General features: G+C 30.4%; 2 protein-coding genes and 2 pseudogenes across 4 annotated transcripts; 2 read left to right on the forward strand and 2 right to left on the reverse strand.

Annotated features, from left to right (window-relative positions):
• The first annotated feature begins 1,145 nt into the window (after positions 1–1,145).
• LOC126655651 (adenylyl-sulfate kinase, chloroplastic) lies at positions 1,146–5,080 on the forward strand. 2 transcript variants are annotated; one of them, XM_050349897.2, is made up of 7 exons: positions 1,146–1,700; positions 2,113–2,253; positions 3,205–3,354; positions 3,477–3,595; positions 3,683–3,767; positions 3,911–3,957; positions 4,513–5,080. In XM_050349897.2, the coding sequence occupies exons 1-7, from the start codon at positions 1,475–1,477 to the stop codon at positions 4,609–4,611; spliced, it is 867 nt and encodes a 288-aa protein (XP_050205854.1). In that variant the 5' UTR covers positions 1,146–1,474; the 3' UTR covers positions 4,612–5,080. The 2 variants fall into 2 exon arrangements, with proteins under 2 accessions (XP_050205854.1, XP_050205855.1); XM_050349898.2 differs by lacking the exon at positions 1,146–1,700 and adding an exon at positions 1,882–1,990.
• A 179-nt stretch (positions 5,081–5,259) lies between these two features.
• LOC126655656 (uncharacterized) lies at positions 5,260–8,339 on the reverse strand. 2 transcript variants are annotated; one of them, XM_050349903.2, is made up of 5 exons: positions 8,004–8,339; positions 7,263–7,410; positions 6,515–6,585; positions 6,223–6,426; positions 5,260–5,681 (listed from the first exon to the last, which is right to left on the reverse strand). In XM_050349903.2, exons 1-5 carry the CDS (start codon positions 8,202–8,204, stop codon positions 5,652–5,654), a joined length of 654 nt encoding a protein of 217 aa, XP_050205860.1. In that variant the 5' UTR covers positions 8,205–8,339; the 3' UTR covers positions 5,260–5,651. The 2 variants fall into 2 exon arrangements, with proteins under 2 accessions (XP_050205860.1, XP_050205859.1); XM_050349902.2 differs by having other exon boundaries at positions 6,223–6,429; positions 8,004–8,336.
• A 5,839-nt stretch (positions 8,340–14,178) lies between these two features.
• On the forward strand, positions 14,179–15,560 carry LOC126656686 (rust resistance kinase Lr10-like; annotated as a pseudogene).
• A 171-nt stretch (positions 15,561–15,731) lies between these two features.
• On the reverse strand, positions 15,732–16,882 carry LOC126656687 (rust resistance kinase Lr10-like; annotated as a pseudogene).
• Between the last annotated feature and the right edge of the window lie 3,120 nt (positions 16,883–20,002).

Here is a 20,002-nt window from a genome sequence, read left to right on the forward strand (position 1 = left end):
AAGAGTTTAAAAATTATTTTCCTCTCCAAAATTATATTCTTTGTGTTAGAGTTCGGACGATAATTTTAGTTCATTGAAAACAACGCTTCGGTGTTGTTGTGTTTCGTTTTATTTTAGAAAACGATTGCAATTCACATATGGTGAGGGCAAATTTGTCATAAAGAAAGTGTGTGATACACGCGACTCGATTAAATTTAGTTATATTTTTTATTTTCAATTGAATTCACTATTTTTATTTATTATTTATATTATCAATAAATTATTATTTCTGTCTGCGTATTATTTTGCCTAACATTTACTTAGGTTGATGATAATTATTATTCTATCTCTCAAGCTGTCATTATTCGTTGATATAGTTCTTTATTTTTTTTAAAAAGATTAATGACTCGTCATTCAAATATATTTTTCCGAAAATCATTATTTAATGTCTTGATTTTTTTATCGTTTTTTCAAATGTCCGAAAAAAATATGTACGATTATATATTTATTTTATATTTTATAAATAAATATTTTAAATTTTCAAGTTGAATCGTTCTATTTTAAAATAGTTATTATGCTATAGTATTTTTATTTGACCAATAATAAAATTATGTTTGATCTTTGTAAATTCAATAAAATTATAACAAATCAATACCTTCTGATTAATTCGGTTAATGATTTTCGATTACTTTAATTAGCTTGATGGGTTTAGTCAATAATATTTTTAAATTAGGTTGCAGTTAAAAAAAAAATTAAAATTTGATAATCAATATTTTTAACTGAGATTCGTTAACGGAAGTTAATGTGATTAATTATTATTATTAATATATTATTGAGCTATAAATCGTTTTTTTAACCAGCCGAACAACGGGCTGCGGCGAGTCCGGGTCGAACCCCAACCTCACACACATAGAGTCTAACCAACTGGGCTAAGAGCTCAAATGCAATCAATTTTATTAAGTATATACTTTAATTTTTATTTATTTTCTATTTTTTTTATCATTTTTATTATTTTAAATGAATTAACTAAATAATTGACTAATACAATTGTCTCATTTTTGTATTTTTAAAATTTTAATTAATGTGCTAATTTTATTTTATTTTATTTGAATTAATTTAGTTGAAGAAATAAAATAAATCACCAACTAGCCAGCTTGCCACCACAGACAGACACTACATGCCATGATAAATACAACCGGCACTCAGATTTTATAAAACCGTCACTGCCACGTTCATCGCCTCTCATTCCTCAATAATTACCACCACTAATTATAGGAACAAAAATAAAACGCACGCCACTCGCTGATTTCTCCTGTTGCCAACACAAAACTGCGCCGTATAATCACCAAAAATCTCACGGTAACGTATTATAAGTGGAGCTAAATTGAAGGAATCTTTGTTTTTGCCGCCAAATTTGGCAGTTAATGGCGGATTTGGAGCTATTCCTTTTGAATTTTCTCTTAAATTGGTGAACGTGTCGGTGGTTGTTTTTGAGATGGTTACGTTAGAAGGAGCTAGCAGGGCTTTGATTTCTAGTAACTCGCCGGAATTTAAATCCGGCCAATCCCGGTCAGCTTCGAAGTTAGGGTTCTTGAGATTTTCAATCGGTGACAATGCCGTGAGTAGTTTGAGGCTGAGATCTTCTCAGCTAGTTGTTAAGGCAATGGAAGAGGAATCCGCCGTAGGTTCTTTGACCAAGAATCGCTCTGTTAATTCCTCAGGTAAAATTTTAACCAAAGTTTTAAATTTATCAGTTTTTTAGAATCATAAAATATTTTAAAACTTTCGTTAAAATAATTAATATGGTTACATATATTACACGCAACAGGCTTATATGTAAATGTGTATATGCTTTAAACAAGACGAATATATTCTAAAGTCAACATTTGATTATTCGGTTGAACTGTAGATCATTATCTTTATTTCATAGTTATCATTAGCTTCACAGGTAGAGGTTTCTTTAAAATTGTTGTGACCGGATTGGTATGTGCAGCCGAATCGAAACAATTCGGTAGGTATTCAATTATGGATTTGATATGTGTGTGGCTATGTCGAGGTTTTTGTTCAGCATGAATGACAAATTTATAGTTGGATGTGGATTCGAAGTTCTAAATTTTACTTTTATCTGACTAGGGAAAGCTATGCAAATGATGCCTTGCAATGGAAAGTCAACAAATATTTTGTGGCATAAATGCACAGTTGATAAAAGTGATAGGCAGGAGTTGCTTCAGCAGAAAGGTTGTGTTATATGGATTACTGGTCTCAGCGGCTCAGGTTTGTTCATTCTCTTGTTGGTTTTGTTAAATGATAACCGGTTTCTGTTCTAGTGCTTTCTGTAAACAAATGGTATCTTACTACCTTTCTTTCCCGTTGCATCCTTTGTCACGAAAATTGAGTAATGATTATGTTGAGACTCGAACGTCTTTTACAATCTGTGGTTTGTCAATTCCATGCTCGTTTTTTCTTTGTGAAATAGTGGATGTGGATCTAAGTGTTTTTTTTTTTTTTTTATGAATGTGGATCTAAGTGGTGTTAATTAATTCTGCTAAGCTAATTTATTGGGTGGAAGCCTTGAAATTGTCCAAGTTTGTAGCTGTAATAATGTACTTTTAAGATATTTCAATGTATAAGACTGTTAATATGTTGAGTTTTTATTAGAACTGCCGAATGGGACTGTAGCTGGCCCTGTAAGATGCTGTTCAGAAAGGATATTAAGGTTATAATGAATTTCACATAAAAAAGGGTTGTAATTTACTAGCATGTTATAGTGTATATATTTCACATGCTATCTTTTAACTGATGATGTTTGATCTCTTCGAAAAAATAAGTGGATCCGAATATTGGGAGCCATGATTTAGGCTATAAGACTTTAAGGGGTGAAAATGTTAGGGAATGTGAAACTACAGGAAATATGAATTTACTTGATGTATTCAGATGCACCACAAAGATATTTAAGGCGATTAATTCTATAGTTATGAACTTATGATTGTTTTCTAGAGCGTACTTAAATCATAACAAATATCTTTATAGAAAATGGAACTTTCTAAACCTTTTGGTACATTTTCCTCTGGGATTCTAAATATGTCTATTGACAGTCAACATAGCAATCTATTCTTACAGTTCTTTTGTGGGAAATATATATAAATGAGACTATCTTGTACTGGGCATTTTATCTTCTGCTCAGTCTAATGTAAAATCATTCTCTTTGTGAAACTGAAACTTCAGGCAAAAGTACCTTGGCATGTGCTCTGAGTCAAGGCTTGCACTCAAGAGGAAAGTTGACCTACGTCCTTGATGGTGACAATGTCCGACATGGTCTCAACCGTGACCTTTGTTTTAAAGCAGAAGATCGGATTGAAAACATTCGGAGGGTTGGTAAGTGTTTGTACTTGTTCCTATCTTCGTTGATAAATTTCTTTTCATTTATTGATCTTGTTCTGTGCATCTTCTTTTATTTTCCTTTTAATGACAGGACTTTACCTTGTAATGCTTTGCAGGAGAGGTAGCAAAGCTTTTTGCAGATGCCGGGGTAATTTGCATTGCTTGTTTAATATCTCCTTACCGAAAAGACCGAGATGCTTGTCGTGAATTATTACCTGATGGAGATTTCATTGAGGTCTTTCATTTAAAACTTAACAAACTTACCTGATAAGATGAATATTTGTATTGGTAGTGAGAAATGCATGACCTTTCCCTTGTACAGGTGTTCATGGATGTGCCACTCAGGGTGTGTGAGGCAAGGGACCCGAAGGGTCTGTACAAACTTGCTCGCGCTGGAAAGATCAAAGGTGCATTTGGATGTTCATTTGATATTAGATTTTATCACTCTTGTTGTGCTGTTGGATTTATTTGGGTGCTCTTCAATATTTTGCTTTACACCATGCTAGAAATCACTAGTTCTCATTTCGAGTTTCATAACTGGATTTTGCAGGATTTACTGGGATTGATGATCCATATGAGCCACCACTAAATTGTGAGGTGTGTATCCTTTAATTATAACTATGCTTGAGTGAGCTTTTATATAGCAGCATGATGTGCAAGTTTAAAACTTATCGAACATAAGAATGCAACTTAATTAAGTAGGTATGCTTTATCAAGCAACCATAAATAAGCTTTTTAGCAGTAATTTCTCTGAAACCTGCAAACTCAATAAATATTGAAGGAAATACAAAGATAGAGCTGATAGATGTGAAATTCTATAAGTTGCACTGTTTCAGTCGTGTAGATTCTAGAACCTTTTCTCATCTGATTCTGATCCATGGATTGTTTCCAAGTTCAAGCTTGATGTGGACTGGAGACATGATCCAATTCCCCCAACATAGAGAGTTTAGCCTTTAAAATTAAGGTTCCTTGTATGAAGTAAATTTGAAACTCGATCCAAATCTTACTAGCTCTGACTTAAAAAGTTAAAATTTAGACTTAAGGTTCTTAGATCGTCGTATTCAATGAATATTACATTTTTCATTTTTAACTTATTTTCTTTGGGCATATCAAATCTGAAATTGACAACCACCCACCAATCCATGCTTGCAGATCGTACTAAAACAAGATGGAGACAATTGTGCTTCTCCGTGTAATATGGCTGAAACTGTTATAAGTTACTTGGAAGAGAAAGGTTACTTGCTGGCTTAATATGCAAAAACTATATTAACAAAAGAAGCAAAAAAAAAAAAAGACGAGCTTTATTTATCGATAAAGCTTTCGGTGCCTGGTTGCTGAAACTTATATTTAATGCAACACAAAAAGCTGCAACTTTGAAAATAAACTTGTTACTCTGCAGCAAAGGAAACTGCTTGTGTCCTGTGTGAAAGGAAATTTCTCGTTTCCGGTTAGTAATTATGTGTCATTTTTAAAATAGTTTGGAGTTGGTGTATAGCTTGTATGTTGTAGCAAAATATTGTCCATATTGGAATAAAGAATCTGAAGCAAATTCTAGGTCCTCTTAGTTTGCTTAGAAAGTCTCTCTCTCTAAGTTGTATTTTGTACAGAGAGAAATGTTGTTAAGTACCATTGTTAATGTGTTAGTCAAATTATAGTTGTGCATATTTGTAATTTAATCCATGATTTGTGCATATTTATAATATTTTTTTGAAACATTAAATCATTGTCATCCTAAGTTCTAGTCTATATTGCATGAAAACTTCTCGACTTTTATGTTTCAACATTTTATTTTTATTTAAAAACACTTTTGAAACCCCAAAACTTTAAGTTATAATCTATTCTTGTTCATTTTGCCATTTCTCGCTTCAGCAATTCCAATTCCATGTAATTCTACTCTCGTAAAGAATTTCCAGAGAGTTCATTACGCTAAATAGAAATGTTATGCAGCTCTAAAACTTCAAATAGAAATCAGATAGTTTTTGCTAAAATTAAGTATGCGCACAAATTATGCTGGCAACAAAACATATGCCTAATTTTTTTTTTTTTTGCAAATGATGGGATTTTCAATATACATCATGCTTTCCAAAGCTAGCAGCAACATTTGCCATCACGAGCATTACATTTTTGAAATTCATTAACTCCAGAAATCCATGTTGAAACCTCCAGATCCCTTCACAAGAAAAAACATCCAAAAACCGGTGGCGTTTTCTGTGTCAAACCATGGAGGTTTACTTCAGGAAGCAATTGCAATGTCAGCCCAAGTTGTGAAACAAAAATCAGCAGCACACTGTCTATACTCGTTGCTTACTACTTTTATTTAACTGAGCAAAAAGAGAATATGGAACATATGAGAATATAAAACAATATAAATTCAGGGATCTGATAAAATAGTGAGATAATTGAACTATTTGAATCCGAGAATATGCAAAACCAGGGTGATGAAATTAATAATTTGGAAAGAAAATGTTAAGAGCTTATGAAAGAAAAGTGAGTAAAAGGTCATCTTAGTCCTTGAGCTTATCAGGCGGGTTCATGTAAGTCAAACTTGACCTACTTTAACAATTTAGTCCATAATTCACTAGAATAAGGTCGACTACATCAACTCTTGAGTTTTCAAAGCACATTGAAAGCAATTGTGAAGAAATTTTTGTTCAATTACCCGTTGCTTTTCCTGAGCTTTGAAAATAAACGAGTTGGATGAAAATTAGGCTTATTTTTAAGAGTTATGGACTAAATTATCAAAATAAGCAATTTTGATTTATATGAACCCGTACCACAAATCAAAAGTCCAAACGCTCAAAGAAAAACTATCTTGAGAACCAAATTGTTAATGATAGCTGCATTTAAGCCCTAAAATAATACCTGCATCTCCCTTGAAATAGAAGGTAGCCATCTCTCTCCCCTGATTCTTTTCAACTCCGAAACCCTTTCCTCCTCCTTTTTTGCTTTGGCTTTTGCTGCAGCTTCTTTGGCTTCCATTCTAGCTAATGATTTTTGACCTGCCTCTCTTCCAGCAGCAATGATGTCCAGGCCATCCACCGCAATAGATTTCATTTTCCGTCTAAACTGCTGAATTTTCAATAGGATTTCTCTATTTTTAAGTTTCTAACGTTCAAATTGTAAGAAGGAAGACACTAAAAAGTAAGAAGCTAACCTTCTTTGATTTCTCATCAATGTCATATCTAGGAAGGATTCTTGGTCGCTTTTTGGGGCCTTGTATTTCATCTGGTTGTAAAACATGAAACTTTAGTCCTTGCATACATCGTACATATTCTATGCATGTGCAACGGATCGCAAAAATGATAACTTGAGAATTTCTTAAACTCCTCTAGAGACAATATTATGTTCAATCTATCAATTTTTCAGCTCTTTAGCAGAATATTGTCTAGTAATTTTAGTCTCCTATCGGTTCCATAAATAAGATGTGTATATCCCACACAAGATTATCAGTATATAAAGAACATTTTTCACCAAGTATGTTGCTATTACTGATGGTATATCCAAATTAAATGTTCCATGTGTATTACATCTGCACTAAATATAATGTCTGGCTGATGACTGTGGTGATCGAAGTAGCACTGAAACGGGAAAAATAAAATGAGACGAAATGGATACCGGGAGTCATCATTTTTCTAAATATTGCAGAAACGGGTTACACACTTTTCTCAAAATTTCCGTGCTTCTTAGGTGGTCATCATTATATAAGACAATCATTGATTTTCAGTCCAGCATGTCATCAAGAAGTCAACAAAAAGGTTACTCAATTATCTATTTTCTCACAGTCAAATCAGTTGGTTGAGCAGTGCATAATATAAATAAGAAAATCAAATTTAGAGGAGTCTGCACAACTCCATCAAAGAATAACTTATAGCATTTTATAAAATAGAAAGAAAGGACGTTACCTATATGATCAAATACAATCCCAGCTGGAGAATGTTTAAATAGCCGTACACCCTCATCCACAATAGTCGATGGATCATCTCGGACATGGCTAGGCTCACTCACAACTTCTAAGGTCTTTTCTATGATGTCATCCAAAAGCTTTTGAGCCTGCCATTAAATTTTACTGTTTACACTATTATGCAAACAACGACAAAGAAATTGACGCAGTATAACATTTCAAGCAGCGAAATTTGAGGGCAGAACTCACTTTCTAGTCCTCATAAAATTGACAACATTTATAGCCTCCAACTATCTCTATGTTGTACCCAAACTTATGTTTGGATGTTTCATTTCCATTTTCAGATAACGCTTACGAAACTCCGAAAATTTTATAACTTCTAAACTCCAAAATTTTATATTTTTAATCTATTTTTGTAATTCAACATTTCCAATATTAGTGCACTCTTTGAAAGATAGACACACACGAGTTATAAGGTGAATTCCGCAATAAATTCGAAAAGCTTACAAAACATCGTTAAGCCTTGCAGAGCAGAGTTCAAAGTTAAAGCCTTTCGGAGAAAGAAACCACACTTCTACTAACATTATAGCACACAAAACCAGAAAATATAATTTGCTGAAACAAAACAAGGGTTATGTGCAGATTAAATCACAAACTCTAGCTCAATTTCCAATTGCAACACGAATTTTAAAATTTTAAAACTTTAATAGTAATAGAATTAACATAAAGGGTATAATTTAACCTTTAATTGGCAGTGTTTGATCTTTTTGGAATCCTGGGTATCATTTCCATTTGAAGTGGAATGAGATGTTGAGCCGTTACTAATTGTACCAAAAAGTTTGCTGCCGAAAGTAGTGGTGGCGGCTATAGATTCAATCGCCGCTCTCCAATTGGCGTCCTCCTCCTCACTGCTGCTTCCGCTATTGGCCGGACGACCTCCCATTTTTTTCAGAGCTTTGCGATTAGCTGCTAAAACCCCAACTCCTGCTTTCTTCTTGCTATTACATTCTCGAGGTTTTGGTTAATATACTCTAAAGCCCTCCAATAATAAGATTGGTACATTTTACCACCTTTAATTAAAATCTTTTGAGGAATAACTTTTTAGCAATGTTTTGAAAACCGGACCGGACCGGCCGGTCGGACCGGATTAAACGGGAACCGGCTGCCTGTCCGGTCCGGTTTATGGTGAAAATCGTCTTTTATAAAAATCGGTCAAAACCGGTCAAAAACCGGATTTAACCGGACAAATCCGGTTTTCATAAAAACCGGACAAATCCGGTTTTCAAAAAATTAGCCAAAAAGGTACTTTTTTGATAAAAAAATGCATGTGTGGTCCCCTACCTATGTGTCTTTTTATTTCTCTCTCATTATTTCTCTCACCCATGTGCACCTTTTTATCTCTCATATTAATTATGACTCTTACACAAATTATTTTCTCTCTCTCACATGTCATTTTCAACTTTAATAAAATAATATTTTCACTCAAATAAATAATTATACTCTCTCTAATATTACTATTATACATAAAAAAATTATATTTATAATCATATATTATATTTATAAAATGTCATATTATATTTTTTAAATTTAATAATTATTAATTATTAAACTTAAAAATTTATATATTTATATATTTTTCTCTTCCATATAAAAAAAATTCTTTTATATACTTATTTATGATTGTATTTTTATACAATAAATTATTTTTAAATTTTAAAATAAAAATATGATGACATGTTAAATTAAAAGTTTTTTTCTTTCTCATACAATATTATTATTCTATATACACTTAAATGTTACTCAATTATAAATGTATTTCACGCATTTAGTAAATAATTGTCTAATTTTGATAACAATTTTTACTAAAATTAAAATTTAGTTTTTCCATTTAGAGTAAGTATTTTATATATTTTTAAATATTTATTATTTATAATTATATTTTATATAGTAAAATTTGAAAATTATTTATTTAAATATTTAATCATATTTTTTTAATTTATAATACATGTATTTTTAATTTAAATAATTTATATTTATTATAATTAAAAAATCCGGTTGAACCGGTCGAATCATGAACCCTCGGAGAAGCCGGTTTGATCTCCGGTCCGGTTTTAAAAACATTGCTTTTTAGTGAAACGAAAAACATATTTTGTCAGGATCACAATAGCGATATCCTAACTAGGGCCAATACATCCCAATATCCTAGTTTTATGATTTAGTGATAAGGAAAATCAAACTCTAATCACCAATATATAAATTAATTGTGTTACCACAAGTTAAAGAATATGTGTACAATCACAAACTTATGATATAATATTGACTTATATGAATTATCATGTATCATCTAACGTCACAAATATTCGATCTACTTGATTTTTGAGTGTTCACATGTTTATTTTGATTTCCGAGTAGTATAAGACTCGCTATCTCCGGTCATTAGTAACTTTTACTAATTGGGAGAATAAACAGCGGTGACATTTCGGGATAGTCCGTTGTCCTTATACGAGAACCCCATAAAATCATGAACAATTATTTAAACAACTTGTATAAAAAAAAAATATCGCTTATAATCTTAACACTTAAAAATAGATTGTTCCAAAAAGTAATTAAGAACAATATGTAATAAAAGAACATTTAACATGGAGATTAACTAACAATTTGTTATTATTTTAAAAAATAATTAATTTATTTAATTTTTAAAAAATAAAATTGACAATTTTCAGATGAAACTGGACAAAAAATAAGATTAAGGTTCAAATCTAACTCTTTAACAGAGTTGACTAACAAAAAAATTACAGATTGAAGTAATAGTACAATATATCTAAACATGAGAGGTGTTATAGTAGATTTACAAAAACTAATGGGTGAGTTAGTGTATTTCACTAAAATACATAAGAGGTTTAATAATTTACTCTTTTTATAATTAACTAGTGAATTACGTGTTTCACACGTGTCTCGTATTGTAACTCGTCAAAATATTATATTTATGTTTAATTTTTTATAATTATATATTGTATTTAAGTATCAAATATAAAGTAATTATTAAAATAGTAGTTAATTATGAGTAGTCTATCTTATTTATGGAGAATATAATCAAATTAAAATTAAATTAGTAATTTATTATAAGTAATTTATCTTAGGGAAAAGGGTCATTTACGCCTTAAGATTTGATTTAGGATCAAACACGCCCTCAACGTCTAAAAAGGTTCAAATACGCCTGCAACGTTTTAAAAAGTGAACAAACAGCCTCTGATTTTGACTTATAAATGAGACGTCTGGAGTCTGATTGTCAAAATTGGAAGTCTGATTGCTCATTTTTTAAAATGTTAGGGACATATTTGAATTTTTAAGGACATTAAGGGCTTATTTGATCCTAGTATCAAACCTTAGAAGCATATATGACATTTTTCCCTTTATCTTAATTAAAATTCTAATTTTTTATCATATAATTAAAATTCTAAATTATTAAATAATAGTTAAAATAATAACTTAAATACTTAAGTAATCTATTTTAACTAGTATTATAGACAATTATCTTGACAGATATCATAAAAAGTTTGTTTTAATTAGTTTATTAGACTCTAATAATAATCTCAATAATATTTTAATTAATAATTATATTTTATAAAGTAAAAAAGACATTAATGTAACCTCCCCCCCAACGCTCCCTTAAAACTATCCATATTTTTATATATATAGTACTAATGTGTAGTCACGTGTTACGCACGTGAGCGACATATGATCCTATTTATTTAATAATAAATAAAATATAAAATAGTTTAATTGTTAATAAATTTTTATAATAAATTTTTATTTGTATGTGATATGCATGTAAATAACAATTATATGACACGTTATTTAATTTAAATATTATTAAATTATTAAATATAGTATTTTTGCTATAAATAAATTATTGTACTTTTTTTATATTTAGATTGAAATTGTAGCACGCAATTGATATTTACATGACCTGTCACCTATATTAAATATGGTAAATTATATTTAAAATATAATAACCATTTTATTATTTTTATTTTACATTAATTAATTTATAAAATTTGCTTTAATCCTAAATATACTATTAATAATAAACAGTTTTTTCAATTTAATGGGCATAATCAACTTATCAATCTTGAATTAATCGATTAAAAATTTAAATTACATTTATACTCAAAGTGAAACACTATTCTTAGAATTTATTGTTTTTTTTATATGATACATATAAAAGACTAAAATGTAGCCAATATAAAATTTCGATTTGATTGATAGATTTTGATTTAAAAGTAAGGTCTAATCACTCAAAAGTCTTCTATTTTTTTTTTCAATTGCATCCTGACATTGAAAAACTCTCTCAAAACCCTCACACCTTTAAATTGCATTCCAATTGCACCATGACATAGGAAAATCCTCTCAAAATCCCCCCCATCTTTAGATTTTTTTTTCAATTATACCCTAAATTGGAAATTTTATGATTTTGATTTTAAAAAGTTATTGGATATAATTTTAGAAAAAATGATTTTTTACATTATTAACAATATTAGTATTTAATTAGATTATAGATTAAAAGTAAAAAAATATTTTAAATTTTTTTTATGTGAAAAGAGGTCAATTTAATACTTTATGGTACAATTAAAAAAGAATCTAAAGGTGGGGAGATTTTAAAAAGATTTTTCTATATTAGGATGTAATTGAAAAAAATTTAAAAATGGAGAATTTTTGAGTGATTAAGCCTAAAAAATAAAAAGGACAGTAACATACACCTCTTTGCTCTTTAGAGAGGGCGATTTTTTCAGTTAGAGCAAGATTATCATTATAACTAACAATTCTCTTGCTCGAATTTAAAAATCAAATTGAACATATTAATTATATTAGCGTTAAAGACATAAAATAAATGCTTCTTTAGAAACTTGATAAAATTAAACAATCAATCTAACCTTGAAATCTTCGGAAAAAACAAATCTAACCTTGAAATAAGTTTGAAGAAACATAAGACTTGCTGGCATTAGAAAATATGCCACTAGTTAGTCTCCCACAATACTTTTAGGTTTAGATAGTACTTTTTCCCTTTTTTTTAGTTGTCTATTTTTAATAAAATATTTATTTTTAATTAGTTGTCTATTTAAAATTTTAATGTGATTTTAGCTATTATCTTCTAAATTTACCCATTTCTAATAAATGACTCCATGTTTTTATTTAAAAGGCATTTATTAACTAGTAGAGCTAGTATATTTTTTTATAAGTTAAAATAAAAAAGACACTATCTTAACATGTGCAATATTGACTAAATGAACAAATAAAATATACGGAGGGAGTAAAAGCTACTTAGTTCACTAAAAATATCACATCACATTACAATTTATGAATATACAAACTCTTATTACTCTATTTATTGTAGGCCTAATTACTTAAAAACCACCCACCTTGTAACTTTTTTTCATTTATACCATGACCTAGGAAAATTTTCAATTGTACCCTATTTTCGATTTTTATGTTTCGTTTGTACCACAAAAGTAATTTTTTTGATAATTTAATTAATTTAAAGATGAAAATATTAAAAACAAGATATATAAATGATTAACATTAACGTTTAATTAGAATATAGGTTAAAAATGAAGGAATAATTTAAACTCTTTTTTAAAAGAAAATATGTCAATTCAACTCATTAGGGTAGAGATGAAACATAAAAATAAAAAATATGGTACAATTGAAAATTTTCCTAGGTCATGGTATAAATGAAAAAAAGTTATAAGGTGGGTGGTTTTTAAGTAATTAGGCCATTTATTGTATAATTCAAACTCATGAAATTGAATTGTTAAGCAAGTCAAATACTACTATTAGAACTTCTTTTTAATTAAAAGATAATCATTTTCTTTTCACTATTTTTTTTGTATCGCTCTTTTCATTACTTTAAAAGACATAATATAGGAAATCTGTTAGCAATTTTTTAAAAAAAAGTACAAATTATTTTCTTATTAAAATAGATATTATTAATTAATAAAAATGCAATTTCATTTATTAAAATTAAACTCCAACTTAACTATTTATATAGCTAAGTTTTATCAAATAATCGTTAATACGGATGAATCTGAATATGATAGTTAATTTTTATAAAATCTCTATTACTTTAATATTTAGATAGTATTTCAATTCATTAAAACTCTTTGTTGTAAAATGCCCATAATTTTTAATTTGTATTATGTATGCTATACTTATTTGACATTTTTAAATTATATTAATTTAGAATAATTTTATAATCTAATTATGGTTTGATTATTAATTTAGTAAATTTTGCACGTTGTTATTTAATTAAAGGAATATGTTCGTAAGTGGTAATTTATGATATAATATTAGTTATACTTTTTAATAAATTATTATATTAAACTAATAGTACGTAGTAGTTTACTTGAATTTAAACTCTTTATTAAATTATTATCTACAAATCAGTTAAATCATTCAGATAAATAAATATTTTTGTTAGAAAGCACGACATATGAAAACAAATGTTTTCTTAGTTGGACAACACTACTGTATATTGGCTTATAAGCTGAATTTAAAAACAAAATTAATGTTAAAATTTTACATTTATATTGCAATTACCTAGCAGTTTACGACTTAAAACCTATGTTATTTCTGTTATATTATCTTTATTATTATACTTCTATTCAATATTAAATTCTTCCAATTTCGTATTCCAATTTATATTCCTTAATAAACTAAACTTTTAAATTATGTGTATATTAGAATATTAAACTTGTAATTAACTTCTGAATTTTTATATTTGTATTAGAATTGACTTTTTTGTTGGCTAATTTATTAAAATTAAACTCGTACTTAATTTAATAAATATTTTATTATTGAAGACTAGTTCACTTTGTTGTAAAAGTTTTTGTGGAATTCTGTTGGTGCTTGCTTTATTGATGTAGAAATGGAAAAGGAGGCACTTATCAAGCTATAATGCAGTTGAGGAATTCTTACAGTTGCAGTAATCTGATGCCAGCAAGATATTCTTATTATGATATTAGAAAAATGAATGGAGGCTTCAACGATAAATTAGGAGAAGGAGGCTTTGGCTGTGTTTACAAAGGCAAACTTCCCAACATTCGTTTAGTAGCAGTAAAAGTGTTGGTAAGTCTAAAAGTAATTGTCAAGATTTCATGAACGAAGTTGCTACAATTGGAAGAATTCATCACACAAATGTGGTTCAACTGATCGGCTTTTCTGTCGAGGGTTTAACACGTGCTCTTATATATGAATTTATGTATAATGGATCTCTGAATAGTTTTATATCTAATCGGGATATCTATCTCGTTAACTTGGAAAAACCTATACGAAATTTCTCTTGGCGTGGCGCGTCGCATTGATTATTTACACCAAGACTATGACATGCAAATCCTACATTTTGATATCAAGCCCCACAATATTCTTCTTGATGAAAATCTTATTCCAAAGATATCTGATTTCGGGCTGGCCAGATTATACGCATTTAACGAAAGCATAAAGTCTGTAACTACAGTAAGAGGAACCATAAGATACATGGCACTAGACTTGTTCATGGGCCAGGTCTGTGTCGGGCCCAACGAGCTTTTCAAATTTTTTACAAGCCTAAACCTGGCCCGAGCCCGTCTCGGGCATTACATTTCCTACCCAAACCCGGCCCTAATAGTAACACTATATTTTTACGGGATTAGTGCCGGGCTTACATGTAAATTTTAAAAAAATGAAAATTCGAGTCCGCCCATAAAATAACGGGCTCGGGCCGGGCTTGGTACAAAAAATCATTGCCTAAGCCCGACCCTAAGCACCGAGGTTGGGCGGGCCTGGGCTGGTACCCAAGCCCATGAATAAGTCTACATGACACTAGAGTTATTCTACATGAATATTGAGTGTGTTTCATATAAAGTTGATGTGTATAGTTTTGGAATGTTGCTGCTAAAAATGGCAGGAAAAAGAAAGAAATTGCATGCTTTGATGGAGAATTCTGAAGAAACTTACTTTCCATTATGGGTTTATAATGATGCTTCTGATGTAAAGGTAATTATAGTTGCAAATGCCACATAAGATGTAAAAGGAGTATCAGAAGATGGTTATTGTTGGGTTATGGTGCATACAGATGAAACACTGTGGTCATCCATCAATGAATGAAGTGATTGAGATGCTTGAAGCATATTTGGAAAGATTAAATTTTCCTCCTATGCCTTTTCTATATGCTGAATAAGTGCCCATAAATGATGAAACAAAGATGTCATCTGATTTAATAGATGTAACATAATCAAGTAGTTTTATTCAAAATACATATTAAATGGCATAAAATGAAATATTATAATTGTGTAGTCTACAATGCATACAAATTTCCCTCATTGAATCAAATGTTTTAAATCGAGTTAATTGCACAATTATACTTTCTTTTTATTATTATCTTCAAACAAATTCATTAACATGAAGGCATGACACATAAACGTTGATTATGACATCACTCAGTTTCCAAGATAACACCCAACTCTTGATGAATCTGTCTCGCTGGTCTTATTCTTCCACTCATTCTTGAAGGAGTTATAGAGCTCAAAGGGTTCAGAGGTATTAACATATTCCCGTCCTCCTATTCTAGCATACGAAGTACGATTTTCATGGAAGGACGATCAATAGGGTTCAATTGAATGCACCATAATCCCACAATTGCATGTTTTTTGCAATTTTAGCATCTTCGTCTTCCTCAGTCACCAACCGCAATTCTTTTTCTTCTTCCAGTAGATGATAAATCCATTCCGGGAAGTAAATCTTTCTCATCATTCTCTTCCGTTGTTGCTTCAGCAATACCTTCCTCCAACCATTTCTAGTACCACCATTCCGAAGCTATACACATTTGATTTATAAGAAACTTTTCCAAAGTTCCTTGAAAATACTTCAGGTGCTACGTAACCAACTACTCCTATTGTCGTTGTCATGGACACTGTACTTTGATCCTTGGCACATAACTTAGCTAGACTAAAATCTGCAACCTTAGGATCGAAGTCATTGTCGAGCAGAATATTATGTGGTTTAATATCGAAATGGAGGATTCTCTGATTACACCCCTAGTGAAGATATAATCAATCCATTTAGTTATAACCAATTGCGATATCTTGCTGCCTTTTCTAGCCAAGGATATGATTGTTGGATGAGATGAATTTGTGTAGTGTATCATTGGGTAAGTACTCGTTGAAACCCATCGGCGCATAACCCAACCAAGCGAACCACATTGACATGGCATATTCGATCTATTGTGCCCATTACATTGATGAATTACTCTCCATTTTCTCCGGAATTATTAAGGACCTTAACAGCTACTGAAACTTCTTCACATAGTTTTCCTTTGAACACAGTTCCATAAGCGCCTTGCCCTAACTGATCCTTGAATTGACTAGTTATTCTTTTGATATCAGCATAGGAATACCTTATGGGTTTGAGTCTTTTGTAACGTCGTAGAAACATTTCAATCTTAATTTCATACTCTTTCTCTATTTTGGTGGAGCTGTATTTGCGGTACACTACAACTAAAATTGTAGCTACAACCACAAGGCTAAACCGAGAGTTGCACCTAGAGTTGCACCTGCACTTATAAACAAACGCATCTTCAGATGTCATTTCTTATTTTGTTTAATTTTGTTGATTCAATAGAATACTAACCTCTTGCTATATGTTTTGTTGACTTCTCGAAAAAAGGAGAGATATCAATGGCATTTGCAATTTCAATAGCAAACATAAAATTTTGTTTTAAACTTAGCAAACTGTATTGTGGAATTTAAGTTTCAAAGCTGGAGTTGTCTACTAACGGAAGCCTTCAGCTGACCTAGTGAAAGTTTAATCATTTTATTAAACAACAAATATCATTACTAAGTCATAATTATTATTATTCTAAAAATAGTTTTATGAAATTACAATATGAATAATATTTATGATAAGAAAATTGATGAACTAAATATGATTTATTCATCTTGAAATGAAGGTTCAATATTTCACCGATATAAATAAAATGAACAAAAATATTTAAATCTTACAAATTCATAAAATTATATCTGGATTCAACAAAAACAACCAAATGTTTTGGATGCGTTAGGATTTTTTTGTTACTGGACTTGATTATCACATAATAAGTTGCAAATGGTAAATTATCTCTAATTTTCTTTAAAGTCTAGACATTGGCATCTTATTTCACTGCAAGTAAAATAAAAAATGAAAATAATTTTTCTTGCTTTGTACTAACTTTGGACCTAAACCCACAATATTATGGAGGATCCTTGACTTTTAAATGTTAAGAAGTTAATGCATGAAAATGACTGAAAAAAATCGATAAAGATGTATACCCATATTTTTTTATTATAGGATTCACCAAACTGAAGTTAGTTGAATTATTTTCCATCTCAAATTTACCTTTGTCATATATAAAAAAAGAATGAAAAAATTCATTGTTAAAAAAAAATGTTTCTACTTTTATGGTTTAATACAGCTGTAGATATTGATTATGGTGTAATTGGACAAAATCAAACCGAATGATATATTTCAAGATGTGGAAGCATGGACTAGTTGTAACTAGACCTCGGGCTCGGGCCGGGTCCGGCGGGCTTTTTAATTTTTTTTATACAAGCTTAAACTTGGCCCGAGCTCGGCTCGGGTTTTACATTTTCTACCCAAGCCCGGCTCCAACAGTATATTTTTACGGGCTTGGTTTGGGCTTCATCGATCTTTCATGTAAATTCTATAAAAATAAAAGCACGAGCCCGCCCATAAAATATCAGACTTTTTACGGGCTCGGACTCGGGCCAGGATTGGAACAAAAAATCATTGTCCAAACCCGGCCTTTAGCACCGGGCCTGAGCGTATAGCCAAGCCCATAAATAGGTCTAGTTGTAACAAGTTTCGCGGTAGGTAAGGCGATTTTTAGGGACGGTTAAAACTGTGTCTATGGAATAATAACATTTTGCAAAAAAAATTATGTAGAACCATTTAAAATCGCCTATACAAATTATTTTGGACTCAAATTTATTTGATTCTAGCACCTTTTTATTTGCCAAAATTTAATTTCTATATTGTAATTATTGTTGTTTTAAAATAATTTTATGAAATCACGGTATGAACAATATTTATGATAAAAAAATTGATGAACTAAATTTGTTTTATTCATTTTGAAATGGTGAAGGTTCAGTATCTCACCGATATAAATAATTTATTTATTAATTTATTTATTTACTAATTTAAGTAAATTTCAGTTAATAAAATATAAAAATTATAAATTTTCTATTATTTTCTTGGTACATAGTTTTTTTCAGAGGATTAGTATGTAACTCTTAAAAAGTAGATATAATTGTCTAATTTTTTTTTTAATCTCTTATTAAACATCAATCTCTTGTTTAATTGTATAAGAGGCTAATTCTAAACATCTCACTCCCGCGTCTTCAAAATTAAAAAAATTTACATAAAAAAAGTAGATACATATTACTACAAAAATTTACTTCTATAATTATGTTTTAATGGAATCTATAATTATGTTAATTTTAAGTATAATTTTTTCATATTTAGATTGTTTTTTAGAAATATTTAATTTTTTTAAAAAAATTACACTTTTAACTAATTTGTATCTCCTATTTGTTAGCATAATTAATATGCTATTGGAGTAATGGCCAAATATATGACTTGGAGTAGTGGCCAAGTATAAGATACTTTCCTTTATTATTGCTTAGTCTTGCCTATATAAAGGCCTCCTATGTTATTTTAGGATTTAGGCTTTTCTCTTCTATTGTTAGCCTCTATTTCTTTGTATCTTATTCTTCTATTCAATCAATGGTTTCGTATATTTCTATTAATGTTATCATGGTATCAGAGCCAAATTATTCGTCTGGTTGTTAGTCTTTTCTACTCCTCCTTTGAGTTTGTCCTCTCTAATTCGTTGATTTAATTTGTTAGTATTCTGTTGATTTCTTTTTAATATGGCTGAAATTCGAGATGATTCGCTTCAAGCAGTTAGTGTTCAGTTAGATGGTAAAAATTATGCATATTGGAGTTATGTGATGAAAAATTTCTTGAAGGGTAAACAAAAGTGGGGTTATATTTCGGGTGATTTTGTCAAGCCTGAGGATGGCACAACTGCTGATTATGTGTCTTTGTTAGATAAGTGGGAAGTTGCTAATTCCAAAATTATTACTTGGATCAATAATTCTGTTAAGCACTCGATAGGTACCCAGTTAGCAAAATATGAGACAGCTAAGGAGGTTTGGGATCATCTATCTAGACTGTACACACAGTCTAACTTTGCAAAACAATACCAATTGGAGTCTGATATTCGTGCTCTGCAGCAGAAAAGCATGAGTATTCAGGAATTTTATGATGCTATGACAGATTTGTGGGATCAGATGGCTCTCACAGAATCTGCTGAATTACGAGGCTTTGGGCCTTATATTGCACGAAGAGAGGAGCAGAGATTGGTACAGTTCTTAATGGCTCTTCGTGATGAGTTTGAAGGACTTCGTGGGTCCATTCTGCATCGTCATCCGCTGCCTTCTGTTGATTCTGTTGTTAGTAAACTTTTGGCTGAGGAAATTCGTCTTAAGCCTTCTGTTGTAAAGGAAGTTTCTACGGTCTCTACTCCATCAGTCTTCGCCATGCCTCCACGACCAAAGTTTTATTCTCAAGTCAGGCCGTATGGAACTGTTGCTCGTGACGAATGTAGTTTTTGTAAACAGAAAGGTCATTGGAAATCACAATGTCCAA

This window comes from Mercurialis annua, linkage group LG7 (assembly GCF_937616625.2).
Source record: "Mercurialis annua linkage group LG7, ddMerAnnu1.2, whole genome shotgun sequence".
Lineage (NCBI taxonomy): Eukaryota > Viridiplantae > Streptophyta > Magnoliopsida > Malpighiales > Euphorbiaceae > Mercurialis > Mercurialis annua.

Bases quoted from the DNA above. Each gene is read 5' to 3' on its own strand.
- LOC126655656 (XM_050349902.2), bottom strand. From the start codon at position 8,204: ATGGGAGGTCGTCCGGCCAATAGCGGAAGCAGCAGTGAGGAGGAGGAC. The intron at 7,411-8,003 runs GTTAAATTATAC...ATTTAATGGCAG, and splicing joins TCAAACACTGCCAATTAAAG to GCTCAAAAGCTTTTGGATGA. The intron at 6,430-6,514 runs GTTAGCTTCTTA...TTGAAAATTCAG, and splicing joins TTGATGAGAAATCAAAGAAG to CAGTTTAGACGGAAAATGAA.
- LOC126655651 (XM_050349897.2), top strand. From the start codon at position 1,475: ATGGTTACGTTAGAAGGAGCTAGCAGGGCTTTGATTTCTAGTAACTCG. The intron at 3,596-3,682 runs GTCTTTCATTTA...TCCCTTGTACAG, and splicing joins CTGATGGAGATTTCATTGAG to GTGTTCATGGATGTGCCACT. The intron at 3,768-3,910 runs GTGCATTTGGAT...TGGATTTTGCAG, and splicing joins TCGCGCTGGAAAGATCAAAG to GATTTACTGGGATTGATGAT.